Consider the following 20,925-nt stretch of genomic DNA (forward strand, 5'->3'; position numbering starts at 1 on the left):
TTATGGGAATTCCCCAACCCTCACATTGATTGCTTCCCCCCGTTCACTAGTTTCCTTAAAAAGCGCCTCTCTCTGACACAAGCTGAATGTGTGGGTGAGTTATTGTTTATTTGTTTTAAAATTTGAGGTCTATAGTAACAGAGCATATTAGATTTATTATCAGCATTTCGTGGCATCATCTTGTCTTGTTTTGTTATTTTATTCAAGGCAGGTTGAATGACTTTTATGTTGTCACTGAAACAGGCGTTAATGTTCTGTGTTTGGAACATGTAACATAATGAAAGGATGAATATCTGCACTATATACGAGAAAAAATGCTGTGAGCTCTATAATTGTATGCCCTAGGGGGTACTTGCTTGCTTAAAGAAATACTTTGCTGGTAGATTTGATTTTGTAATTCATTACAACACGAATATTGATGTCAAATCCATTTTAAGAACAAAACAACACAATTTTTTAAACTTAAAAATAAAACGTATTCTTTATCATTATTATTATTTATACATAAGCTTGAGACCAATGTACTTATCAACCTCTGGTTTCTTGGTCGTAGTTTCGATTTTTAATAAAACTTGATGTGAAGAGCCTGTTGGAGATAACATTGAAGCCTATTTAGTGCTGGTGCACGTCCTCCACATTTTTTGCATAGTGATAGAGACTCTTCAGCTATGCCCCTGGTCTAAGGCCTCGAGAGGACAGCCGGAGTCACTAGTCGGCTAACAAAAGGACATTTTGTTTTAAGCAGCACAGAGATAATGACTATCAGCTGCTGATTTCTGCTCTTGGAGATTGGAAACTGGACTGTCCTTGTGTGTCAGCAGGGTGGGGTGCATACTCTGTACTTGTTACACTGTGGGCTTCAATTTGACGATTACCCCTTTCCACTGTCTTTGTGCAATGAGGAAAAATGCTTTAAAATATTGTATGGAAAAAGTAGGTGGGAAGAGAAAACAAAATGCACATTTTGTTTCCCAGGAGGACTAAGAGATGAGTGACATTTCCTGTGTCTTCTGGCTTTTATTTTTGTGCACCAGCCTGTTTTTTATTTAATCAGCCGGAGATGGAAACTTTGTGCACCTATTAACAAGGACAAAGTGGTCGGTGGCACACCATGTGAATTGTATGTTTGTTTATTCTTGTGGCCAGATGACACATTTTAACAGTGTTTTCTGGCCAATGGGGCGCTGCTGGTCAACATACCATATGGTCTAAAATCATATTATTGGTCGTTTTGTTAATGAATGTGGTTTTGATTGAAGCAAGTGACTCTGCAATTGAATCTAAAACAGTTTAAGCTGCATTTGAGGGTATATTTTACATAGGTTATTATTTAAACTATTACTAAACTGGTTTCTCTATTACAGCAGTTTTCACATGTGCTGTTCCTCAGTATTATTGGTGTAAACCCTCATATGTCTTATGTAATAATGTAATATTAATGGTGGCCACTTAAATAGAAAAACAAGGGTGTGATTCTGATTAGTTTAGATTAATTAATCATGAATCATGTCATGTATAATGCAACACAATTTGGAAACTAGGTGTTTCCCGTGTTAACACAACACGCTTCCCGATAACAACTTCAAGGCTGATGCTCTAAAATCTAAAATGATATGGAGGGTGTTAATTCTCTGTGTTGTCAAGCAGCGGCATGTTTTACTTGTGATTCATAGACTTTTTGGTGGTTAAATTGATCAATTTGACCCATTACAGAGTAGTAGAAATTAACAATTCTTGGTTGGGATTACCAAGTACCCTTGTATGGGTCCGTCTAATTGTAAATGGTCACAAGATGAAATGCATCAGAAATAGTTTGTGCTTCCAGTTAACTGAAGAATGATCTTTGTAACTCTCTCAGGAATAAATATGACCACAGATTACCTGCTTGTTTATTCCCACAAGATGTCACTATTGCTCTAAATCATTAATCTTTGGTCATTCAGGGGTCTGAAATAAAGTTAAAAGAACTGTGGCACAGTGATCCTCAACAAACACCTCTTTGCCTGTAACATTTCAAATATATTGCATTTGACTTCAAGACCAGGAAAACATTACATTTAAACTTCATTGTGGTATTATTTTAAAGTAATCACATTTAACATGTCACAGTCAGAGCTGAAAGGATTCCTTCATTAATCAATTAGTTGATTGACATGCAACTAATCAACAACTATTTTAATAATTGACTAATTATTTAACTGTTTTTCTATTCCTCAAATATAAATACTTAGTGTATTGCTGTGTGCATTACTTCTATAAACTGAGTGCGTTTAAGTTTTTGGACTGTTTATTGTACGAAGCAACCAGTTTGAATAGTCAAATTGAGTTTTTAACTATTCTTTATTTTATTTAATAGACTGAACAACTAATTGATAAAGAAAACAATAAGTGATTAATACAAATAATCGTCAGATTAATCATGAATGAAAATAATAGTGTGTTGCACTGATCACAATATTAATGTCTTATATCTCACAGCAGTTTTCATACCAGATATTTCTTGTTAACCTATAGTGTGGACGTAAAAAGTTCAGTGTAAGTTGAACTAGCCTTATTGCCCTCCTGGTTCAGAGGAAATGTGTGATGCAATAACAGAAACCCCCACCAGACCCTTCTCTAAATTTATCAATGAAGAAAAGAGTAATTCTGTGAAAATGGTTGGGTTTGTCCCTGGACTATAAAACGTGAGTTACAAGAGATAAAAAAAAAAAAAGAATAAGAAGCTGTTCAATAAAATAATTACGACTCAAGAGAAAAATCTAGCTGGTTTTGATTATCTGTTTTACTCACCTGCGTCATTGAGTCATATGAGCCATTCTTGCTATATATTATTATTATCATTCATGAACATATTTAAAAGTCCACCATGTGTCATTCTGGTAAAAACTTCTTCCAAACTTATATGAAAATGTTAAGCCTTTTGCTCCGGTGTTTACATTACGGCCAGCGTCTCCTGTTGGTGTCCCGCTGACAGAGCGCTGTGTCCTGATTGGTCCGCTGGGCTGTCAATCAGTCGTTGTTTACATCAAACGAGGTGGAAATTCCCGGGTTACAGCATAGACCAGTAGACCACTTCCGCAATAGATGTCTGGGCTAGGGAGACGAGAGGCCACTGCGAACTGAAAGGTATCCAGACAAAAGACACCTCTTTGTTCTTTTGTTTGTCGCTTAACTGCGCTTTCCAACTGACTTACTGCATCTATTAAAGTATTTATAGTGGGTAAAAAAAGAAGAGCTAGCGGCTTCCTGTCCCGCACTGTCATCTAGTGTTAGCTAGCCAAGAGCTAACGAGGATGTTGCTAGCAATTTGCATGACAACAGCGAAAACTAATATTAGCCTTCTTCAGCCAATCAAGGTAGCTATCATTTGCTGGATTGTGCTGTATTTGACTCTCGACTATTGGTTAGATGTTTGTTTGCAGGATTCACCGAACATTTGCCATTTTTTCCCTCTGCTTTTGTTCTTTTTTCCTCGGATATGAACGATGTAGTTGTCATATTTAGCTATCACAAACGTTAGCACATTCTTGCCATATGTTTCACTCTGGCAGGGTAGCGCTGTGATGACAATGTTGCTGTTTTTGTCTTCTCAAAGCTGTCGGCTAATCTGTATTTTCTTCGCTGTGCTTCACCGATAGTTTCACTTGTCACTGCTATAAATTATGAAGTGAGAAAGAGGGTTTTCTAGCCGGGTAGCTCAAAGTACGTACAGTATCTGAGTGGGTGGTATTTATTTAATCCGCGATCAAGAAGTAACAGAAACACCCATTTGTTTTATTTCTTAGTGTTTTGTAATAGTGCTACAGTACACGTTGTGGTTCAAGGGGGTTTCTAGTGTAGGTAAATTATTTGTCCTCTTGCTCTAACGTTTTAGTTAATGCTTCTGTTCAACTATTTTCTTCCTCTGCATAAACATCTGGGTGTCGACATTTGATGTTGGTTGCTCTCATAATGTACCTACCATACTTTCCAATTGTCTATGATCAGTTCACCTTTTAAACTGGGATTCAAATGTGTCTGTTTGTCAATGTTAAAGTTGCTTCTCTCATTGAAAAGGGTGAAGAAACACAAGTACTCAGTCCAATGTTGTTTGCTCTAAAGCTCAGCTACCACGTCGTTTTTTAAATAGGTGTTCTTTTATCTTCTACTGAGTAGTATCATGTACTTCATACGTTTTGAATTTAGCTGAAATGAACTGTTTGTCTCTTCTTTTGACAGTTCAGAGAACCATGTTTAGGAAGTGAGCAACGGCGATGGAAGGGAAAGGCCCGTACCGCATCTATGATCCAGGTGGGAGTGAGGTCAAGGCCAGGGAGGAGGCCGGAGGGGGAAGCAGCTACAGACAGCTACTGGAGGAGAACAGCATACTGAGGGAGCGGATGAAGGGACTTAAGAGCTTAGGTAAGGTTCCCAAAGACAGCATGGTTACCTCAAAGCTAAGGACTCAGGACCAATGCCAGCTGCTCTTTGGCATTACACATCTGTCTGAACATCCACACACGCATATGCGTGTGTGGATGTTCAGACAGATGTGTAATGCCAAAGAGCAGCTGGCATATATATATGCATGTATATATGCATATATATATATGCATGCGCACGTGTGTGTGTGTGTATATGTATAAGGGAAACTGTTGTGCTGCAAATGAAGTGGAATGTAGTAAAGCTGGACGACCTTCATTGTTGAAAAGCTTGCATGCGATGTGAATGGCCCGATTGCTCCTTTTGTGACTCACCAAAGGAGTGCTACTTGCAAATAGTTTGTCACCGAACTTCTGTCATATCATATTTGATGACTGTTCATGCTGATAGATCTAGTCGAAGCAGTGGTTGTTTAAAAAAAAAAAAAAAAGTTAGATCATGTACACTGCTGCTGGACAGAGACAAGATCTCTCTGAAACTTGCAGGTGATTTGCTGGAAGAGTCTCAATCAGAGGCATCAAGGCTTCGGCAGCGAGTGGAGGAACTGGTGAGAGACAACGAGGCCCTCAAGTCCTCCAGCTTTGCTGCCAGTCTGTGTATTGGAGGGCCCATTCAGACTGAGACACAAAGTAGGCCTCACATACTTGATGGTAACTGTTCATTTAACTTATTAACGAGACATATTTTCACATTTGTATTCACGCTGTAATCATAGGGCACGCTGTTCTACTAAACTGAAACTTAACCTTGGTTTTGGTATTGCTTTAGGTAAACACTGTTTACACCCCACTGCAGAGCAGAAGGAGGAGCAAACCAGCTGTTTAGGGAAGACCCTTCATTCTGAGAAGCCCATTGTAAGTAATTTGTACTGTAAGTGAGAGCTTTCGGTACAGACAGAAACAACTGATATTAAGGGCAGAGACTTAGACATCTGGCCGCTCTCAACTAGGAGGTTGTTTGTTTTATTCTTACAAGTTTATTGATGCAATTACAGTCAGTGCGTGTACTAATCTGCTAGTTTCTTTTTCTTCTTTTTTATTTTTTACAGGAGGCCTCAGAGTTTGAGGTTGTGAACGTAGATGGGAAGACTTCCGACGCCTTGATCGTACGTACCAGACTTATTGTGACACAAATTATGATGAATAATTTAACTACCACAGGAACTCAAAAGAACGAAAAAAACCCATTTAATTTGATCAAACAATTTAACATGTTTAGAATATGACAATGCTCCTGGTGCTCACTCCCAAAAGTAATTTATTTTGTGTCATATAATTAGGCTAACCTTTCCTCTTTTATAGCCATTGTCTCAATATTAGGAACATATCCTTTGTGCGGTGACTCACCAACAAACTCAATACTGGTGGCTCCAGCCTGAGTCAGCCAGGGGAAAGTCCAGGATTATTACTGACTAGAATTACACCGCTGATTCATTCACACACTACATCCAAGGGGATGTGTTAATGGGACACTATGCCAGAATATTTCACCTGAAGACATTATGTTTGGTAAAAGTATTACCACATGCAACATATTGTGTGACGATTAAATTTAGATCCAACAGGAAAAACTGGTTTGCCTTTTCAGATAAATTAGCTGCTGCTTTTCATAAAGATAGCAGCTCGATGACTTTTACAGTTTGTTGATCTTTCACTCTTGTGCTGGTTGAAATACATTGCACTCTGAGTCAGCCTGAGAGGGAGAAGTGACGGACTGTTAACATACGTCTGCATATCTTCAGGCCGGGTCAGTGGCCGGAGTAATCCCCGTCCTGCCTCAGGAGAACATTGAGCTAACCAGCCAGCTGAAGAGACTAGAGAGCTCCTTCAGCATATTCGCAGAGGAGTCCAACCCCAACCAGCTGTTGGCTCACCTCGGTCGCATGGCTGTGGAGTTTCACCATCTTTCCTCTAAGGTCCAAAAAAATGAACAGAGGACTTCCCTCCTACAGGTATGCGACATGACGACTGCCTGACTCGCATTAAATGCTACACCTTAACTTCTGATTATGTGATGATTTAAAGGCAATGTTTTTAGTTTTTTACAGTAAAATGTAACTCATTGTCACATTTTGTACAAGAAGTGATCTGTGTTTTCTATGAAAAGAGTCCTTTGGTGGTAGATTTTATTTGTAGAGCGTGTCACGACATGTGTACGAAATTTATATTCTTTCCTGACTAATGTTGTTACTGCAGCAGTAGTTTTGGTGTCTTATACAGTTGTCTGTGTGGGTTTTGAATTTGCTGTGCATTAAATTTACTTAAACAACTACTACCACTACTACTACTACTGGCACACAGCACAAGCGTTTATGCATTTTATCTGTAATAACTTTATTGCTATCGCACATTTCTAAGCAATGTGAGCAAAGTGCTTTGCAATAAAAGCAATATAAATATCAAGGCCTATATAACATAGATGATCACATAAAGAGTGAGCAGTACCAGTGGAACTACTTGAAACTTATGAAACACATTACCGCTTAATTTTTATTTACAAAAGTACAAAATTGAAGCAGTATTTGCTGTGACTTGGTCTATATTTTCACATTTTATTATCACATAAACTTCAAAAGTCATTGTTGGACCATGTGCCTGAAGAGTAACTTTGTGCCATATAGGTGGGACACATGTACAGTATTCCACATATTTTCACTCAAAGTACCCTTTGCATTGTACCATCATGTTAAAGGAAGCTGCTTCTGGCTCATGTAGGCATGAAGATGCTAAAAACTAATGTTGACGTCATTATACAGATAGATGCCAGATATTGTGATTTCTGGTTTTCTAGACTCTCTGTGAGCAGCTCCGACAGGAGAACAATGAGCTTCGAAAGAAAATGGAAGAGGATCATCATATCAGGAATCAAGACTTGGACCAGCTGAGGTAATGTTTTTCTTCCTCTTTTTCATTTCACTGATCTTTGTGTTGCTTCTGCTGGAGCAGAAACTTTACTGTCAGTAAGGTGAAAGGGAACAAATAATTCAAACACTTTCACACCACATTCTTTTGGTCTTTCTTTTTTTTTTTACTTTTTGACAATTTTGTTTTGTCATAACCCTACACAGTTTTGACTTTGTCCTGGATGTTGATTGTGTCCCATACTTTCACTTTTGATGGGGGATTATTCCACTGCTTTCTGTTGGCGTCATTGCACCCAGAAGGTATCGTAGGTTCTTCCCAAAGGACATCCTGAAGCAGTGCTCAACAAACTCTGGCAAGGGACCTTGCTCACAGACTTGTCATTTTCATTCAGGCAGGAGAATCTAAAACTCAAGGAGCTGGTCACGGGAGCAGCAGCAGCAGCAGCAGCGTCATCTGACACCGAAGCTCCAGAGGCCAAAGAGGAGCCTGTGAAGGAGGAATCGGCTGCTGTGAGACCCAAGATGGAGGCCACCACACCGCAGAAGGTAGTTTAAATTAAATGACATAGAAATTATTATTTTTACTTGGCCTCATATCAATAAATCTGTAATGTACATGCCAAATATATTTTATTTTAAATTAAAGGTTTTCTCAATCAACTTGTGACTTTAAACTTCTCCATCTATAAACTCTTCCGATGTGGGGTTTGAGTTATGGAGGAATGTTGCGGATTACGAAATGTTTCGTGTGCCCCCAGAGTGGAAAAGCTGCAGAGAAAACCCCGACTAAACCTTGTGATGTTGAGGTGTATGAAAAGAAGATCAAGCTTTTGGAGAAGCAGAGAAAGGATGTGAGTCTTTTGTCGGCCCTTACTGCTCATCCTCTTTTGCCATAAGGGAAAGTCTCTGTGTAGTCTGTTTCCTATGTGTTCAGTGTCATTTGTTTCACTTCGTGGCGCTGCTTACAGGTACTGGAGGTGAACAAGCAGTGGGACATTCAGTGGAACTCCATGAAGTCACAGTTTGAACAGAAGGTACAGTGATGACTTTGCAGCTGTTGTGATTGGTGTGGGAAGACATCGCTGTGTCCTCGACTGATGAAGAGCTGAGGAAGGAGCATTAATAACTAATTCTCTCTGGATACCTGTGACAAACATTTTTCATTTTTGTCATTTTGAAATCTCGCTTAAAAAAAAAAAAGTAAAACACATTTGTACATTTTTTGTATTTATTTTTTATGAAAACACTTAATTTTAATCCAGTTCATTAAGTATTTCTGACTGATTTATATTTTTATTAATTTTTAGGTTATTACATTAGGACATTTCTAGTCATTCAATAATAAATAATGTGCTCAGAATGGAGAGCCTGTTGTCTTTTGCTCTAGATTCAAAATGAACTCTACTCAACATGTGTTGCGTTACACCAGTGGAATTATAGATGATAACATTTTTTCTATTACCATTAAAGTTGACATGCTTTTGAAATGACAGATGGCAGCGATTTTGTAATTCGGAAATATCTTAAAGGAACGGAGGACTCTGACGTTAGTGTGCATCAGTTGGCAGCAGCAGCAGCTGTGTGTGTGTGTGTGTGTGTGTGTGTGTGTGTGTGTGTGTGTGTGTGTGTGTGTGTGTGTGTGTGTTCTATGCGCTTGTCCAGTGGAAAGGTGCAATCTTGCAATAGCTCGCTATCTGAGCATACTTACCACACGGCCTGTCACACCTCAGGCAGAATTCCCCTCACCTCTCTGGTACCCGCTGACTTCCTCTCGCGGTGCAGTCAGAGGGCAGCAGAGACACACACATGTACACACACTCACACTCATACTCACACACCTACGCATGTGCTCACCCACAATCATGAACAAACCTACATTCACACTTTGTCGAGACAGGGACACCATGCAGCCTTGGGTTTAGACCGCAGAACCCTAGATATATCCATTTGCGTCACTAGGTTTGTTCATATTTTGTACAAAAACAGAACTGCATGCGTTTGCAAATGTGTCCTTGTCGCTGTGGTTTAGTTTATAATTTCACCACATTTGTAAGGATGCAGCCTCACACAGATGTTTACTGAAGCACATTATTATTATTGTTGTTTTTTTGGTTTGAGTATTTGCGAATTGTGTTTCGTAGCTCCGGTTAGTGGACTCGATGAATGCTTTCCTCGACTAAATGGTTTACGTCGTCCCTCAGATCACAGACCTCAGACAACGGCTGGCTGAGTCCCAGAAAACTGTGCTGGAGCTGGAGGCCGAGCGAGAGCAGAGGCAGCGTGACTACGACAAGAAGCTGCTGCTGGCTAAGTCCAAGATTGAAAACGTACAGGTGAGAACACAAAGGACACAAAGCCCAGGTGAAAATGGTCTAACCGTTCAAAACCAGGACACAGAAACAAAAAAAGGATACATTACAAAAGGTGTTTTGGGTGTGTGTATTTCAGGGGGAGAAGGAGTGCCTCAACTCTGAAACCACTGAGCTGAAGCAGAAGATTCGCTACCTGCAGGATCAGCTGCTGCCCCTCAGCAAACAGAGGGAGTACCAGGAGAAGGAGATCCAACGCCTCAACAGGGTGAGTGCACTCGGTCTCTCCTCTCATTCTGCAACTCTTCCACAGAGACTTCCACTTTCCTTCTGTGTAATACTTGTTCTGTCTTACTTGTCAGGCTTTAGAGGAGGCCTTAAACCTGCACACCCCTTCATCCTCACAACAACCACCTGGTCAGGGTAACTTTGCAGATGCAGCCAATAACCTGAAGAAACAGGAACTGCTCACTCAAATTGCTGTACTAAAGGAACAGGTCAGACATGCAACAAAACATACACACACATACTAGAGTTGTTCAGATAACGATACCAGTATAGGAAATGATAAGCAAGTTCAAGTGTCTGTATCGGGAAGGAAAAGATGTTATCGGAACATCTCGAACATTCACACAGTTCTGTTGCAATTACACAAGTATTTACTCGGCTGCTTTTTAATTGTTTTATACTTCAGGTGAAGATCTTTGAAGAAGACTTCAGAAAAGAGAGGAGTGACAGGGAGCGGATGAATGAGGAAAAGGAGGACTTGAGGCGGCAGGTTGAGAGACTTCAGGGTCAGATTACTAATTTGACCAATCAGGTAAGCTCTGTGTTCTCTCCTCTATTCGTGTGTGGCATGATGAGGAATGCTTTTATCTTTTGTTTCTTTCATTTAATCACAATTAGAACTGAACTGCTCTCTAATGTAGGATCTGTTTTTTTCCTTTGTTCGTGGTTCAGCTTCATCAGGCGCAGAACGAATGTCAGAGGGAACGTACGGAGCGATGTAAGCTGGAGAGACTGCAGATGCAGCATCACAAACAGGTACTGGCTGCTGCTCAGGTCTGAGCCTGGTAGTGTTGCAGACGAGTTGAAATTCTAAATGAAATGGTGCCGTCAGCCTGGAGATGTGATATGTTTTTGGCCACGCTCTCGAGTGCATTTACTTAGGGGCCGAGGCCTTCACTGAAAGTGGCTCTACAAGCCTTTTTAGGGACGCATCATGCAATAGGATGTGACTTGTGGTAGACCTTGCTGACTAGCGCCCCCTCGTGACAGAATGCTGTCATGTAGATGTTGACTGTAATAAGTTCCTACTGGCCAAATTAACACTCCAGTACAAGAGCCTCACTCCAGCTAGGGTGTTTGTCAGGTGGAGCATTCACACTCCTCAGTGGGAGGCAGCTGCAGTAGGTCAGCGGTGGCCCGTGCCATGACAGGGCCACTGCACTCGCTGAGACTAGCAGCCGGGCACTGATTTGGGGATCACGTGTGCACTTGTGATCCCTCGTAGGGGCAGCAGCAGGAAAGACGTACCTCAGACCCCACGTCAGGCTCAGTGAACGGCCCGCTGAGCCCTCCCTACTGTGGTCCCTTTGTGCAGGTGGGACCGCAGGGCCCCGAGGGCTGGCCCGTACACTTCCCTCCCCGGATGCCCAATGCAGCAGGCGCCACAGCCGCCGCAGCCGCCGCAGCACCGCCCCCTGTACGAGACTTCCAGCCCGTTACCCCGGTAAGGGTCCTCTAAGGCCCCTCTGTCTCTGTCTCTGGGGTGACTCTGGTCCACTGAGGAAACAAGGCCCTTTTTCTCTCTCACCTCTCCTCCCCTTATCTTTTTTGGGGGGGAAACAAGCAGTTGTAATTAGGTCTTAACTGTAGCTCAACCTTAGCCACGCTTGCATTCAATAACCATTGTTAGGTTACGGCAAAGACTTGAGGGCTGCTGGTTGTGATGAATGGGTTTATGCAGTGATTTCAGCTGAGGTGGCGCTTTCTCTTTGCTCAGGGTTTTCCGTGGCAGTCGTCATTCCCGCAGCCGAGAGGGGCCAGAGCAGTAGGAGAGAGCTCAAGACCACCACCAGAGAATGCAGGTATGGTACAGCCAGCCAAGTGCAATACAGCTGGTATTACTCTGTATATTTCCTTATTGTCAACAAAATGCTGTTTGGTGCTGTAATCCGTCTCTCAATACTTTGTGCTTAACCAGACGATACTCGTGAGGATGATCAATTCATTGTTGTGTTAGTCATTACATGAGATTTGTTGACAAGAAAAATATAGAATATTGCCATCCTTTTACCTCTCATGCTAATTATTGACTCATTAGATCACTCCACACAATAGCTAAATGTTTACTGTATTCATTTCAAATGAAAAGTGTGTAGCAGCAAAGTGTGTGACTGTGAAGATAACACATTCTTGTTTCTTCTGTGTCTGTAGATCAGTCCGCAACAACAACCGCACCCTCAGCAGCAGCCTCAGCAGCAGCTGCAGCAGGATTTGGTAAAAGGGAGCGACAGAACATTGACCCTGGAAAGCACTAAAGCATCACCGTACCCACCAAATGGAGTCTGGGTAGTAGCATGAAATCAGTTTGTTTTTGAGTTGACAAGGTGTGATTTGATCTATAATTTTCCTACTGAACTGTAGATATCCTATTGTAATGTTGTTTATACTTGCGTTTTATAAGGCTATTTGTGAAACACTTCGCTATTCTGAATATATATACATGAAATATTTAGGGTTTTTTTTCTTTTCTTTTCTTTTTTTTTAAATCAGGAACTGAAGTCATTTATTAAATAGGTTGGAACAATCAATGTTGTTCTTTTATTTTTTTCAGAATATATACTTGTGTGCTTGCATCTCTGCAAATGTGTAACAAGCTGACACTTTGTTTGTTACTTGTAGGGTTACAGGAAGCCATTCCCCAATATGAATAAGGCAACATGTACTCATTCCAACAACGAATGATTATAGAGGTACATTGAATCATAGACTTTACAATGTGAATGTTGATTGATTTATGAAGATTCCTTCAATACCATCGATGTTATAGAAATGTCCCATATGTGTAACTGTTCAAAAGTGGTTGTTAAAAATACAAAAATTTTGGGAAATGCATTTTGATGGTATCGTACCAAAAACATGATTGTGATCGATAATTTATTTATAACCTGCTGTTTTGATAGTTGCATTGACTAAGTGTAAATCATTGTCTTTAGTAATGCTGTTCTTTCTATGTTGTTAGTGTAATCCCAATATATTGTAGCTATTGACATTGTATGTTTGTATCAGACACAATACACAATGCACAGTACATACACAACCTTTTTTTTCCCCCATGATGATGGACCTAATCTCATTAAACACAACACTTCTACTTGACCACATTTGATTTGACCACTCATTCCGATTCTCATACTCATCTTACTGCATCCTGTACTATTGCCCACAGTTTAGCCCCGACATACCGTATCTAGACGTTACCACACCAAAACCTTTTAGGCAGCAGCGATGGCCACGTTAAACCTTAACTTACCGAGTTGTGATCATACAGCTAGTACTGAAACGGTAAGAGTTCCATCAGTGTTTAGGGGCCCTAGATCCAATGTTACAGCAGTACAGCTGCTCCTCAGAGGAAAACATCTGGCAGGAGCAACGAACCCCGTACTGACTGTCCTGTGAACTGTTGTGACACAAAGTCAAGAGCCCTGATAACAGACACAGCATCCACACCTCCAACAGAATGTGTGTTACCATTTTTTTTTTTTTAAAGATTAAATCTCAAATCAAACCGCTGTTTTAACTGAACACCCACTAAATTCACATAGTGAAGGGCTTTAAACGTGTGTGCAAATGAATAAGAGGAAGCTCCATCTTATCAAACAAGTTAACTTACAGGGAACAAAGTCCTGATGGGTGAGAGCTGAAATGAGGAATTAGCCGAATTGCACTTTGAAAGGTATGCTGTAATTACTGGCAGTTGTATTTTCTTGGTTTGTAGCCCTTTTCTTTTTTTTTGCTGTAGGCAAAAGCACATGTGAGACTTTTTGTATTTGACTGGCTTAATAAATCTATTCTAAATGTCTTAGCATCTTACCTTGCTTATTCATGTCCATTTTTGTATTGCATGATAGAAATGTCAGGGCCACACATTTTCTAAATCATGTTCACTTTTCCATGACACCCTCATAATATTGGTTGTCAAAAAAAAAAAAAAAAAAAAAAGGTCCTCACAGTGTGTTCTCCGTGATTTATTATAAGTAAGAAACATTTAGGATGCAATGGCTAACAGGTCCTGGGATGAGAAGATGACATGAAACTGTGGGATCACAGGGCAGCTCGAATGCACTGAAGAGCTGGCCTGAACCCCAGACTCAGAAGAGGCTCCACAGACTTCCTGTTTTCAAGCCTCCTCTTCATTAAACATGCCGTCTTCATGTATCAGAATCTGTTAACATTACTCTTAACTGTTTTACATTATCTCTATGCATCTCATTACAGGTACTTCAGTAGATGGAGAATACAGTGTGATGAATCAGATCTAGTGATCTAACATCTGCTGTGTGAACAGCTGGAACAGGTGATGGCGAATGTCAGTTTCGACCGTAGAAACACTGACACTCGGGTGCCACCTCATCACCGGCTTCCCGTCTGGACCCACCAGAAACTTCTCAAAGTTCCACTTGATGTCGCTGAGTTTCATGGGCGTCCAGAACATTCTGGCAGGGTCACCGAGGAGGTCTCCGACTGGAGGGCAAGAGTTCTGCACGGCAGAAAGCACAGCGTTATGAGAGCACAACAACATCTGAGCACCTTTAAGTGACCAACCACCATACAGAGCTGTAGGTTATAAAAATAGACAGCTGAGATATTGAATACATAAACTCCTCACACTTCATCCATTATAGGAAACCTAGTGAGAATGTTTTCCAGTGGATCACAGATCAAAATCAAAGAGCTATTAATAACCATACAGCTAATGAGTAATTTGAAGAGTTTGCACAGCCGGAGTGCAGCATTAGGAATACAGACTACAGTATAAATGTAAGGTTTCAAATCACACAACGTACCTTCAGGAAAGTGAAAACCTCTTGCTCGTCTTTTCCGTTCACGTCACCTTTCTCAAACAGCAGGAAGTTTGGAACGAATCCATTGCCTGGTCTAACATGCCTGGAATCCAAAAAGAGGGCAGCTTATCAGTGGATGTGCCTCTGAGCACTTTGTGGCTTGGCAGCTGCCCTAGATTCACTACGAGCTGAGAATAAAAACACTACTCTATTGCTATGGTTTTGCTTTGGGTATAAGACGACTGGTGGAACCTAAGACATACATTCTATGAGTGTTAAAGCCTCTAACAGAAACTGATCTTGTTGCCTAAGGATGCTTTCCTTCAGTAATGAAGCTTTGTTGATTGACAAAGGATTTAAGATTATTGCAAATTCCTCTCTACATCCAGCTTTGAAGGCTCTTATGTTACAGAACATTACAATGTATACCATCTTGTGACTCAAATTTAGGGGATTCTCGCGTTTCCACATCTACAAGCTGAAGAAGGTTTATACTGCACTGAAATTAAAGCTTATTGTTCAGTTGGTTGGGCTTATAGTGTTTTCAGGCTGACCCAATATTGATTAGCATTTAACGAGAAACATTGCTCACTTTAAACCGGGAAGAATTTCATGCTTTTGCCCTGGTTCCTGTTTCCCAAATTGGTTGCTGGGAAAGCCCAGAATGGTTAGTCCGTGAGGTTTGAGCTTCTCGTGTAGTGCATTCAGTTCTGATAAAAGAAAAAAAGGAAAATGTATTCAGATAGAGAAGCTTGCTTTTTTATTTTATTTTTAAATACAGCAACATAATGCTGCCTGTCGAGCCGTTTCTTACCCACGTACTGGTAGGTGAACCCTCAGTACGTGGCCACGTTGATGAAGAGGACACTCCTGCCCCTGAAGTCACTGAGGTTCACAGTCAGACTCTCATTTAGAGTCTTCGCCTGGTATTTGTAAATAGTGTCATCTGTGGGTCCACACCGCTGGGGAGTAGAAAGACCGGTCAAAGCACGTTAGGTTTGTTGTAACTGGCCATAAGCCAACACGGTCATCAGCATTTCGGCTTATAAAAGATGCTTCTGGTTGGATAGATAGATAGATAGATAGATAGATAGATAGATAGATAGATAGATAGATAGATAGATAGATAGATAGATAGATGCAACAAAGCATAATGCCTATATGGACTTATGTTATATGGACTTCATTTGCTTTTAGACTTCTATTTTGGACAACATTTTCTAGACAATGATCGGCCTTGACCTCTCATTTTCTACAAATATTTGATTATTGTGGGTGTGTTTTGTAACATTTCAGTCACCCACTACTTTGATTAGTTTCATGAGTCAGTCAGTGACTCATTAACCAGACAATTCTACTGTCTCGATGCTGCTGTTACCAATGGAAAAAAGCGGTTCCCAAAGCATTAATCATATACAGATATTTTAGTAACAGCTGCTACACTTTCATCTTTCTCCCACCTCATAGATTACGTTGGTTTTTATGTTAGCGAGACATACTGTCGTTTCTAACAAACCCAGTGTCAACAGAGCAGCAGTACATTGCCCTCATAAAAAACAAAAACAAGAAGCACTTTGTTAAATAAACACTCACAGATCTGAGTTTATTCTTACCCACAGAGGAATAATGCCCTCTACATCTTGCAATTAAATCATAACAGTCATAATTTTATAGAGTTCAGAGCGCATCTGTGCTGGCCCTATGTGCTGGTGTAAGAGTGGAAAACAGAAGCTAAAAGCACCATCTGAGATGTCCTGCTAATTGTCACTTGCTTTCATTTCCACATGCATGTACTGAGCATTAGAGGCCAGCATGTGTCATTATTTAAAAACATTTGATGAAGCTGTTGCACTTAAAAACTAGCTGCAGAAAATAAGAAGGTGTAACCATCCCTAATGTGGATTACTAACTTTGTGTTGCGTTGTTGAGACAATGCTTACCGCCCAGAAAGTATTTATTAGGATGTCAACACCACGTGGTAAAACATGACAGGTGCTGCCAAATACCAGTCTAGTAGGTTTTTTCTACATTATTGCGTTACACCGGTTTTCAACATAAAAGTCGACTTATGACAAAACGTACACGCAGGGCAATACTGCGTACCTTTTAGGTTACGTCATACATCTAAATCAATTCGCCTGCTACATATTAATTCAGGTTCACACAGCGCAGGTGTGAACGGTGCCTTATTATAACAGACAGTGGTGTCATCTGGTATTAGGTTGTCGGTGTCACGTCTGTCTTTATATATCTATCTGGATACACACCGTGTGTGTGTGTGTGTGTGTGTGTGTGTGTGTGTGTGTGTGTGTGTGTGTGTGTGTGTGTGTGTGTGTGTGTGTGTGTGTGTGTCTGTATCAACAGGTAGCCTACCTGTGTGAGTGGGGTTTCGCCGGTGCAGGGTCGCACCAGACCGAGCAGCAGCAGTGGTAAGAGGGACCGCATCACGTCGTCCTTTCCCGACACGGTGACGACTCACTCTGAGCTGTCTGTCCGCTTCTCTCACCGGATGATTTGACTCCTCTGGCTGTGGGGGCGGAGGGCCGCACAGCTGGTTGAAATGACGCCCTCTGCTGACGTAACGACGTAGACAAGTAGCGTTGTAAGCTTTCTTCTGGCATCACAGCATTCACACGGTGAGGAGCCAGCTCTTTAAAACTCACTAGGGGGGGCTTAACCTATGTCAACATTCATAAACAGCATTCATTGAGACTAGAATACAATATATCAGTAGCGGGCCGTGTGTTACCTGGGCCCTCAGTGCTATCCTACTACAGTTGAACCGCCTCCTAATAACCTCATTATGACGCCACAGCTACGGGTTATTATTTGTTTCATGTAAAAACCTCATATTCACACAACAACTGCAACATTTGACAAGTGAAATAAAATGTTACATGAAGCTCAACACCTATGAGGGCTACAAATACACTAACTGCAGAGTGCAGAAACATGAATATGCGCATGACGGGGATGCTTCGGGCAATGCATAGTCAAAATCAATGAAATCAACACAATGACAAGAACAAACTCACAAGAACCAGTCACATATATTTATATGACAACAAAGCAGATAGAATAAAATAAAACCCAAATAACACGATTCAACAGGCCTCTGCACATTCCAGCAAAACTGCGGTGCTAAAACACGCATTCCGTCACACACTAAAGAGCACCATTCAAATATTATTCGAGAGACAGCGAGATCCTCCTTGTGGCACTGGCACCTCAGTGGTACTTCAGCGGCAAGCGTCAGTCAGGTGCCACAACTGTGGCAGTCGTTCGGCGCTCGTTCGGCAGTCGTTCGGCGCTCGTTCGGCGCTCGTTCGTTCGGCAGTCGTTCGGCAGTCGTTCGGCAGTCGTTCGGCACTCGTTAATAAGCTGCCGAGCTGAGCGGGTGGAGCCACATTTCCTGACAACGCTCATTGTTGTCACGATAGGATTTTGATTAAACTATATTACGAACTGTATTGCATCAAACAATAAACAGATTAATCGAAAAGTAGTAGAAGATTATTATTGGGTAATAATTAATGGATACATTAATATTAAATCGCATGTAGTCAACTATTGTTGCTAGCATACTCTCATCGGCCCACGTTTATTTATTTATATTTATTTATTTTTTCTTCTAATGTTACCTTGGTGTGTGCTTGCACCATAGACTAACAGTTGACTTGCATACGGTCATTCTATTGCCTTCACTTTTATTTTGAGATTTGTTTACTTCCGGACTACCTGTCTTACTTCGCGTCGCTCTTCAAAAGAAAAAAAAACAAATAATCCATAAAACAGACTATCAAAACAAAGTGGCACTGCTCTGACTACTGGCGACACTCCTGTGACAACTGTTGGCACTGGCAGCTTGTGGCACATAATGACACCTACATATAAGCAGAGGAAGAGTGAAAATATGACTTCTTTTTTTTTAATGATTCGAAAATTTAGGCATAACCACTTGTCAGGGTCATTTGGCACTCTGTAGATGCTTGGATGTCACGAAAAAGTGAAAAACAAACAAAAAAGAGTGAAAAACGTATTAGTTATTGATTATTGCAGCTGGTAATCTGACTATTAAGGCCTAATAATAAAGATAGTAAAGATTGTATTTTTATTTCAAATCGGTCTAAATCATGACGTTGATGGCGGAAGTATTTAAATAAAGTAAAAGTTGAACCTGGTTGCTCACAGGCATACCGTTATAAACCAGCTACATAGATTGACTTATTCGGACCGTTACTGAGTTACATTTCCCATCCGATTTCAATGGGTGCTGTTTATATTCAGGGGTTTATGATCTACGTGTTAGAAAACACGTTTTTTCTCCAGTTAATTAGAATCTACTATGATGATAAAACTGATTTATGGCAGCTGACCTATCGTAACAACAATGGGTGCTCTCAGGAAATGTGGCTCAGCTCGGCAGCTTATTGACGGGTGCCGAACGAGTGTCGCTCGCTTGCCACAGTCGTGGCACCTGACTGACGCCTGACTGACGCTTGCCGCTGAAGTGCCACTGACTAGTCACTGAGATGCCACAGTCCTGACGCCTGACTGACGCTTGCCACAGACTAGCCACTGCGGTGCCAGTGCCACAAGGAGGATCTTGGCCTTGCACTATTATTCAGAGGAAACAATATGAACCATATCATAAAAACGACGCGGTAGAAAAATGAACACAGTAGTAAGTAACGCTACTGTAGATGTAAAAAAAACAAAAGCTGTTCACTATATAAAGACAAAGTATATCCTCCTGTTGGAAAAATACAAAATGATATATGCATAATGCTTGTACTTTTTCATGATGCTTGGTAACTGAGGAACAGACCGTGCAGCTGTCTCATTATAGCGGGACCTTGCAGTCCACAGGATGTCTTTGAAGACAGATAACATTGAAGTTTGTTTCAAAAGAAGATAAAGGAGGACTGGTTCAACCTGGTACCAACCCTCACCATACTTTGTTATGAAGCTTGTTTATCACTGTGTATAAAGGACAGAGACTCAGAGACAGACCTCTGAGCAGAAACTTGACTATGACAATGAACAATGTTGTCCCCATTTACTTAAACTGCAAATGGATTCACTTGTAATTCTGAAGGCCTCCGGGTTGATTACTTTAGGGGCGAAATCTGATTGGATAAAAGCTCTACTTAAAACATGCTGCGGGAAGGACGACAGTAGCTGTTCGATGAGATAATAAACGGAAAAAATATTTAGAATACATGTAGTGTATTTATGAAAAATAATTATAAAATAGCTATCATTGTGATTCTGTCAGCCCACCACTGCAATATATATAGCCTGAGATATAAATGAATAAAGGAGACTATTGGAGTTGAACTTTGTTGAACCTTAATGAATACAAGATGATAAGCGTTACGTTCCTCAAAAGAGGAGAAATACTGTCGGTTTAGTTTTTATTCATGATTAATTTCTCCTCCCTGGGATCAGCTGTTGCCATGGTGAGCTGGTACTTGACCAGATGCCCTGTGGGTGGCTGACATTCCTAATTCCACTCCTGCTAGAGCACCTCACAGACCATATTTTACAGTGTTCAGTGAAGATCTGCATTGTCCCACAAGGACACATACATCATTTTTGCAGCATGACAACCCAAGTATAAAGGCATATTACATTTATGAATTTGTTTAGTCTCTTTGAGGGATTTTTAAACAATGAATTCACATATGTTATGATCCCAAGTTGAGTGATGGACCCCAGAGCTGCTATTGGAGCAAACTCCAAGGACACAATCACAGCGGCGATGATGATTTCTTAAAGAAATACAGGTACATCCCACTACACAGAACCGTAAGACCTATCCAAAACGCAACTATCTTTTACAGTTGTATACATGGTAAATATTGAATATACATTTTTGCAGGTTTTTCATGCAAAACTAGTCTGGTATGAGATGGATAATGAGACACATAAAAGACTGCATCACTTGCACCTTTTTTGTTCATTTTGCTTCTTCTTGGTGTCACTAAGAGACATATTTGAAGCAGTTGAAAGCTGTAACCATGCTGGGCATGAAGAGAGGCTGTCTACCTTCTTGCCAAAACAGAACCATACTGAAACTCATATCCAGAAAATACTATACAAAATACTAGAGGGCCCCCTGACGCCTTGGTCCCCTGAGTAGTTCATCTCTGGGTGTAGGCCGGCAGTTCTAACATTGACCACACGAGGTCGACATTGAGCACGTGGTGTTTCCTCTAAGGCCAGACGACTAGCGGGGACGTTCACATTAGCAGGAGTG

The 20,925-nt window shown here is 40.9% G+C and overlaps 2 protein-coding genes across 6 annotated transcripts; one reads left to right on the forward strand and one right to left on the reverse strand.

Moving 5' to 3' along the window:
• Positions 1-13,681, forward strand: tnip1 (TNFAIP3 interacting protein 1). 5 transcript variants are annotated; one of them, XM_068714426.1, is made up of 18 exons: positions 1-94; positions 4,219-4,401; positions 4,908-5,072; positions 5,191-5,276; positions 5,471-5,527; positions 6,164-6,373; positions 7,213-7,307; positions 7,678-7,831; positions 8,044-8,136; positions 8,254-8,319; positions 9,487-9,618; positions 9,734-9,862; positions 9,957-10,091; positions 10,289-10,414; positions 10,555-10,638; positions 11,108-11,326; positions 11,600-11,684; positions 12,034-13,681. In XM_068714426.1, the coding sequence occupies exons 2-18, from the start codon at positions 4,254-4,256 to the stop codon at positions 12,135-12,137; spliced, it is 2,088 nt and encodes a 695-aa protein (XP_068570527.1). In that variant the 5' UTR covers positions 1-94; positions 4,219-4,253; the 3' UTR covers positions 12,138-13,681. The 5 variants fall into 5 exon arrangements, with proteins under 5 accessions (XP_068570527.1, XP_068570526.1, XP_068570529.1 ...); XM_068714425.1 differs by lacking the exon at positions 1-94 and adding an exon at positions 3,025-3,126; XM_068714428.1 differs by lacking the exon at positions 1-94 and adding an exon at positions 3,025-3,126 and having other exon boundaries at positions 11,198-11,326.
• Positions 13,682-13,831: 150 nt separating this feature from the next.
• On the reverse strand, positions 13,832-17,182 carry gpx3 (glutathione peroxidase 3). The gene is made up of 5 exons (XM_068714431.1): positions 17,037-17,182; positions 15,478-15,625; positions 15,256-15,373; positions 14,667-14,766; positions 13,832-14,359 (listed from the first exon to the last, which is right to left on the reverse strand). Exons 1-5 carry the CDS (start codon positions 17,106-17,108, stop codon positions 14,138-14,140), a joined length of 660 nt encoding a protein of 219 aa, XP_068570532.1. The 5' UTR covers positions 17,109-17,182; the 3' UTR covers positions 13,832-14,137.
• Positions 17,183-20,925: the final 3,743 nt, after the last annotated feature.

Source organism: Cebidichthys violaceus, unplaced genomic scaffold (assembly GCF_023349555.1).
Source record: "Cebidichthys violaceus isolate CVI_PGR_0920_01 unplaced genomic scaffold, fCebVio1.0.p SCAF_2, whole genome shotgun sequence".
Taxonomy (NCBI): Eukaryota; Metazoa; Chordata; class Actinopteri; order Perciformes; family Stichaeidae; genus Cebidichthys; species Cebidichthys violaceus.

What these genes read in the sequence shown, in the direction of transcription:
- tnip1 (XM_068714426.1), top strand. Translation starts at nt 4,254, where the DNA reads ATGGAAGGGAAAGGCCCGTACCGCATCTATGATCCAGGTGGGAGTGAG. An exon ending in AGAGGACTTCCCTCCTACAG is followed by an intron (nt 6,374 to 7,212) that starts GTATGCGACATG and finishes CTGGTTTTCTAG; the next exon opens with ACTCTCTGTGAGCAGCTCCG. An exon ending in CAAGACTTGGACCAGCTGAG is followed by an intron (nt 7,308 to 7,677) that starts GTAATGTTTTTC and finishes ATTTTCATTCAG; the next exon opens with GCAGGAGAATCTAAAACTCA.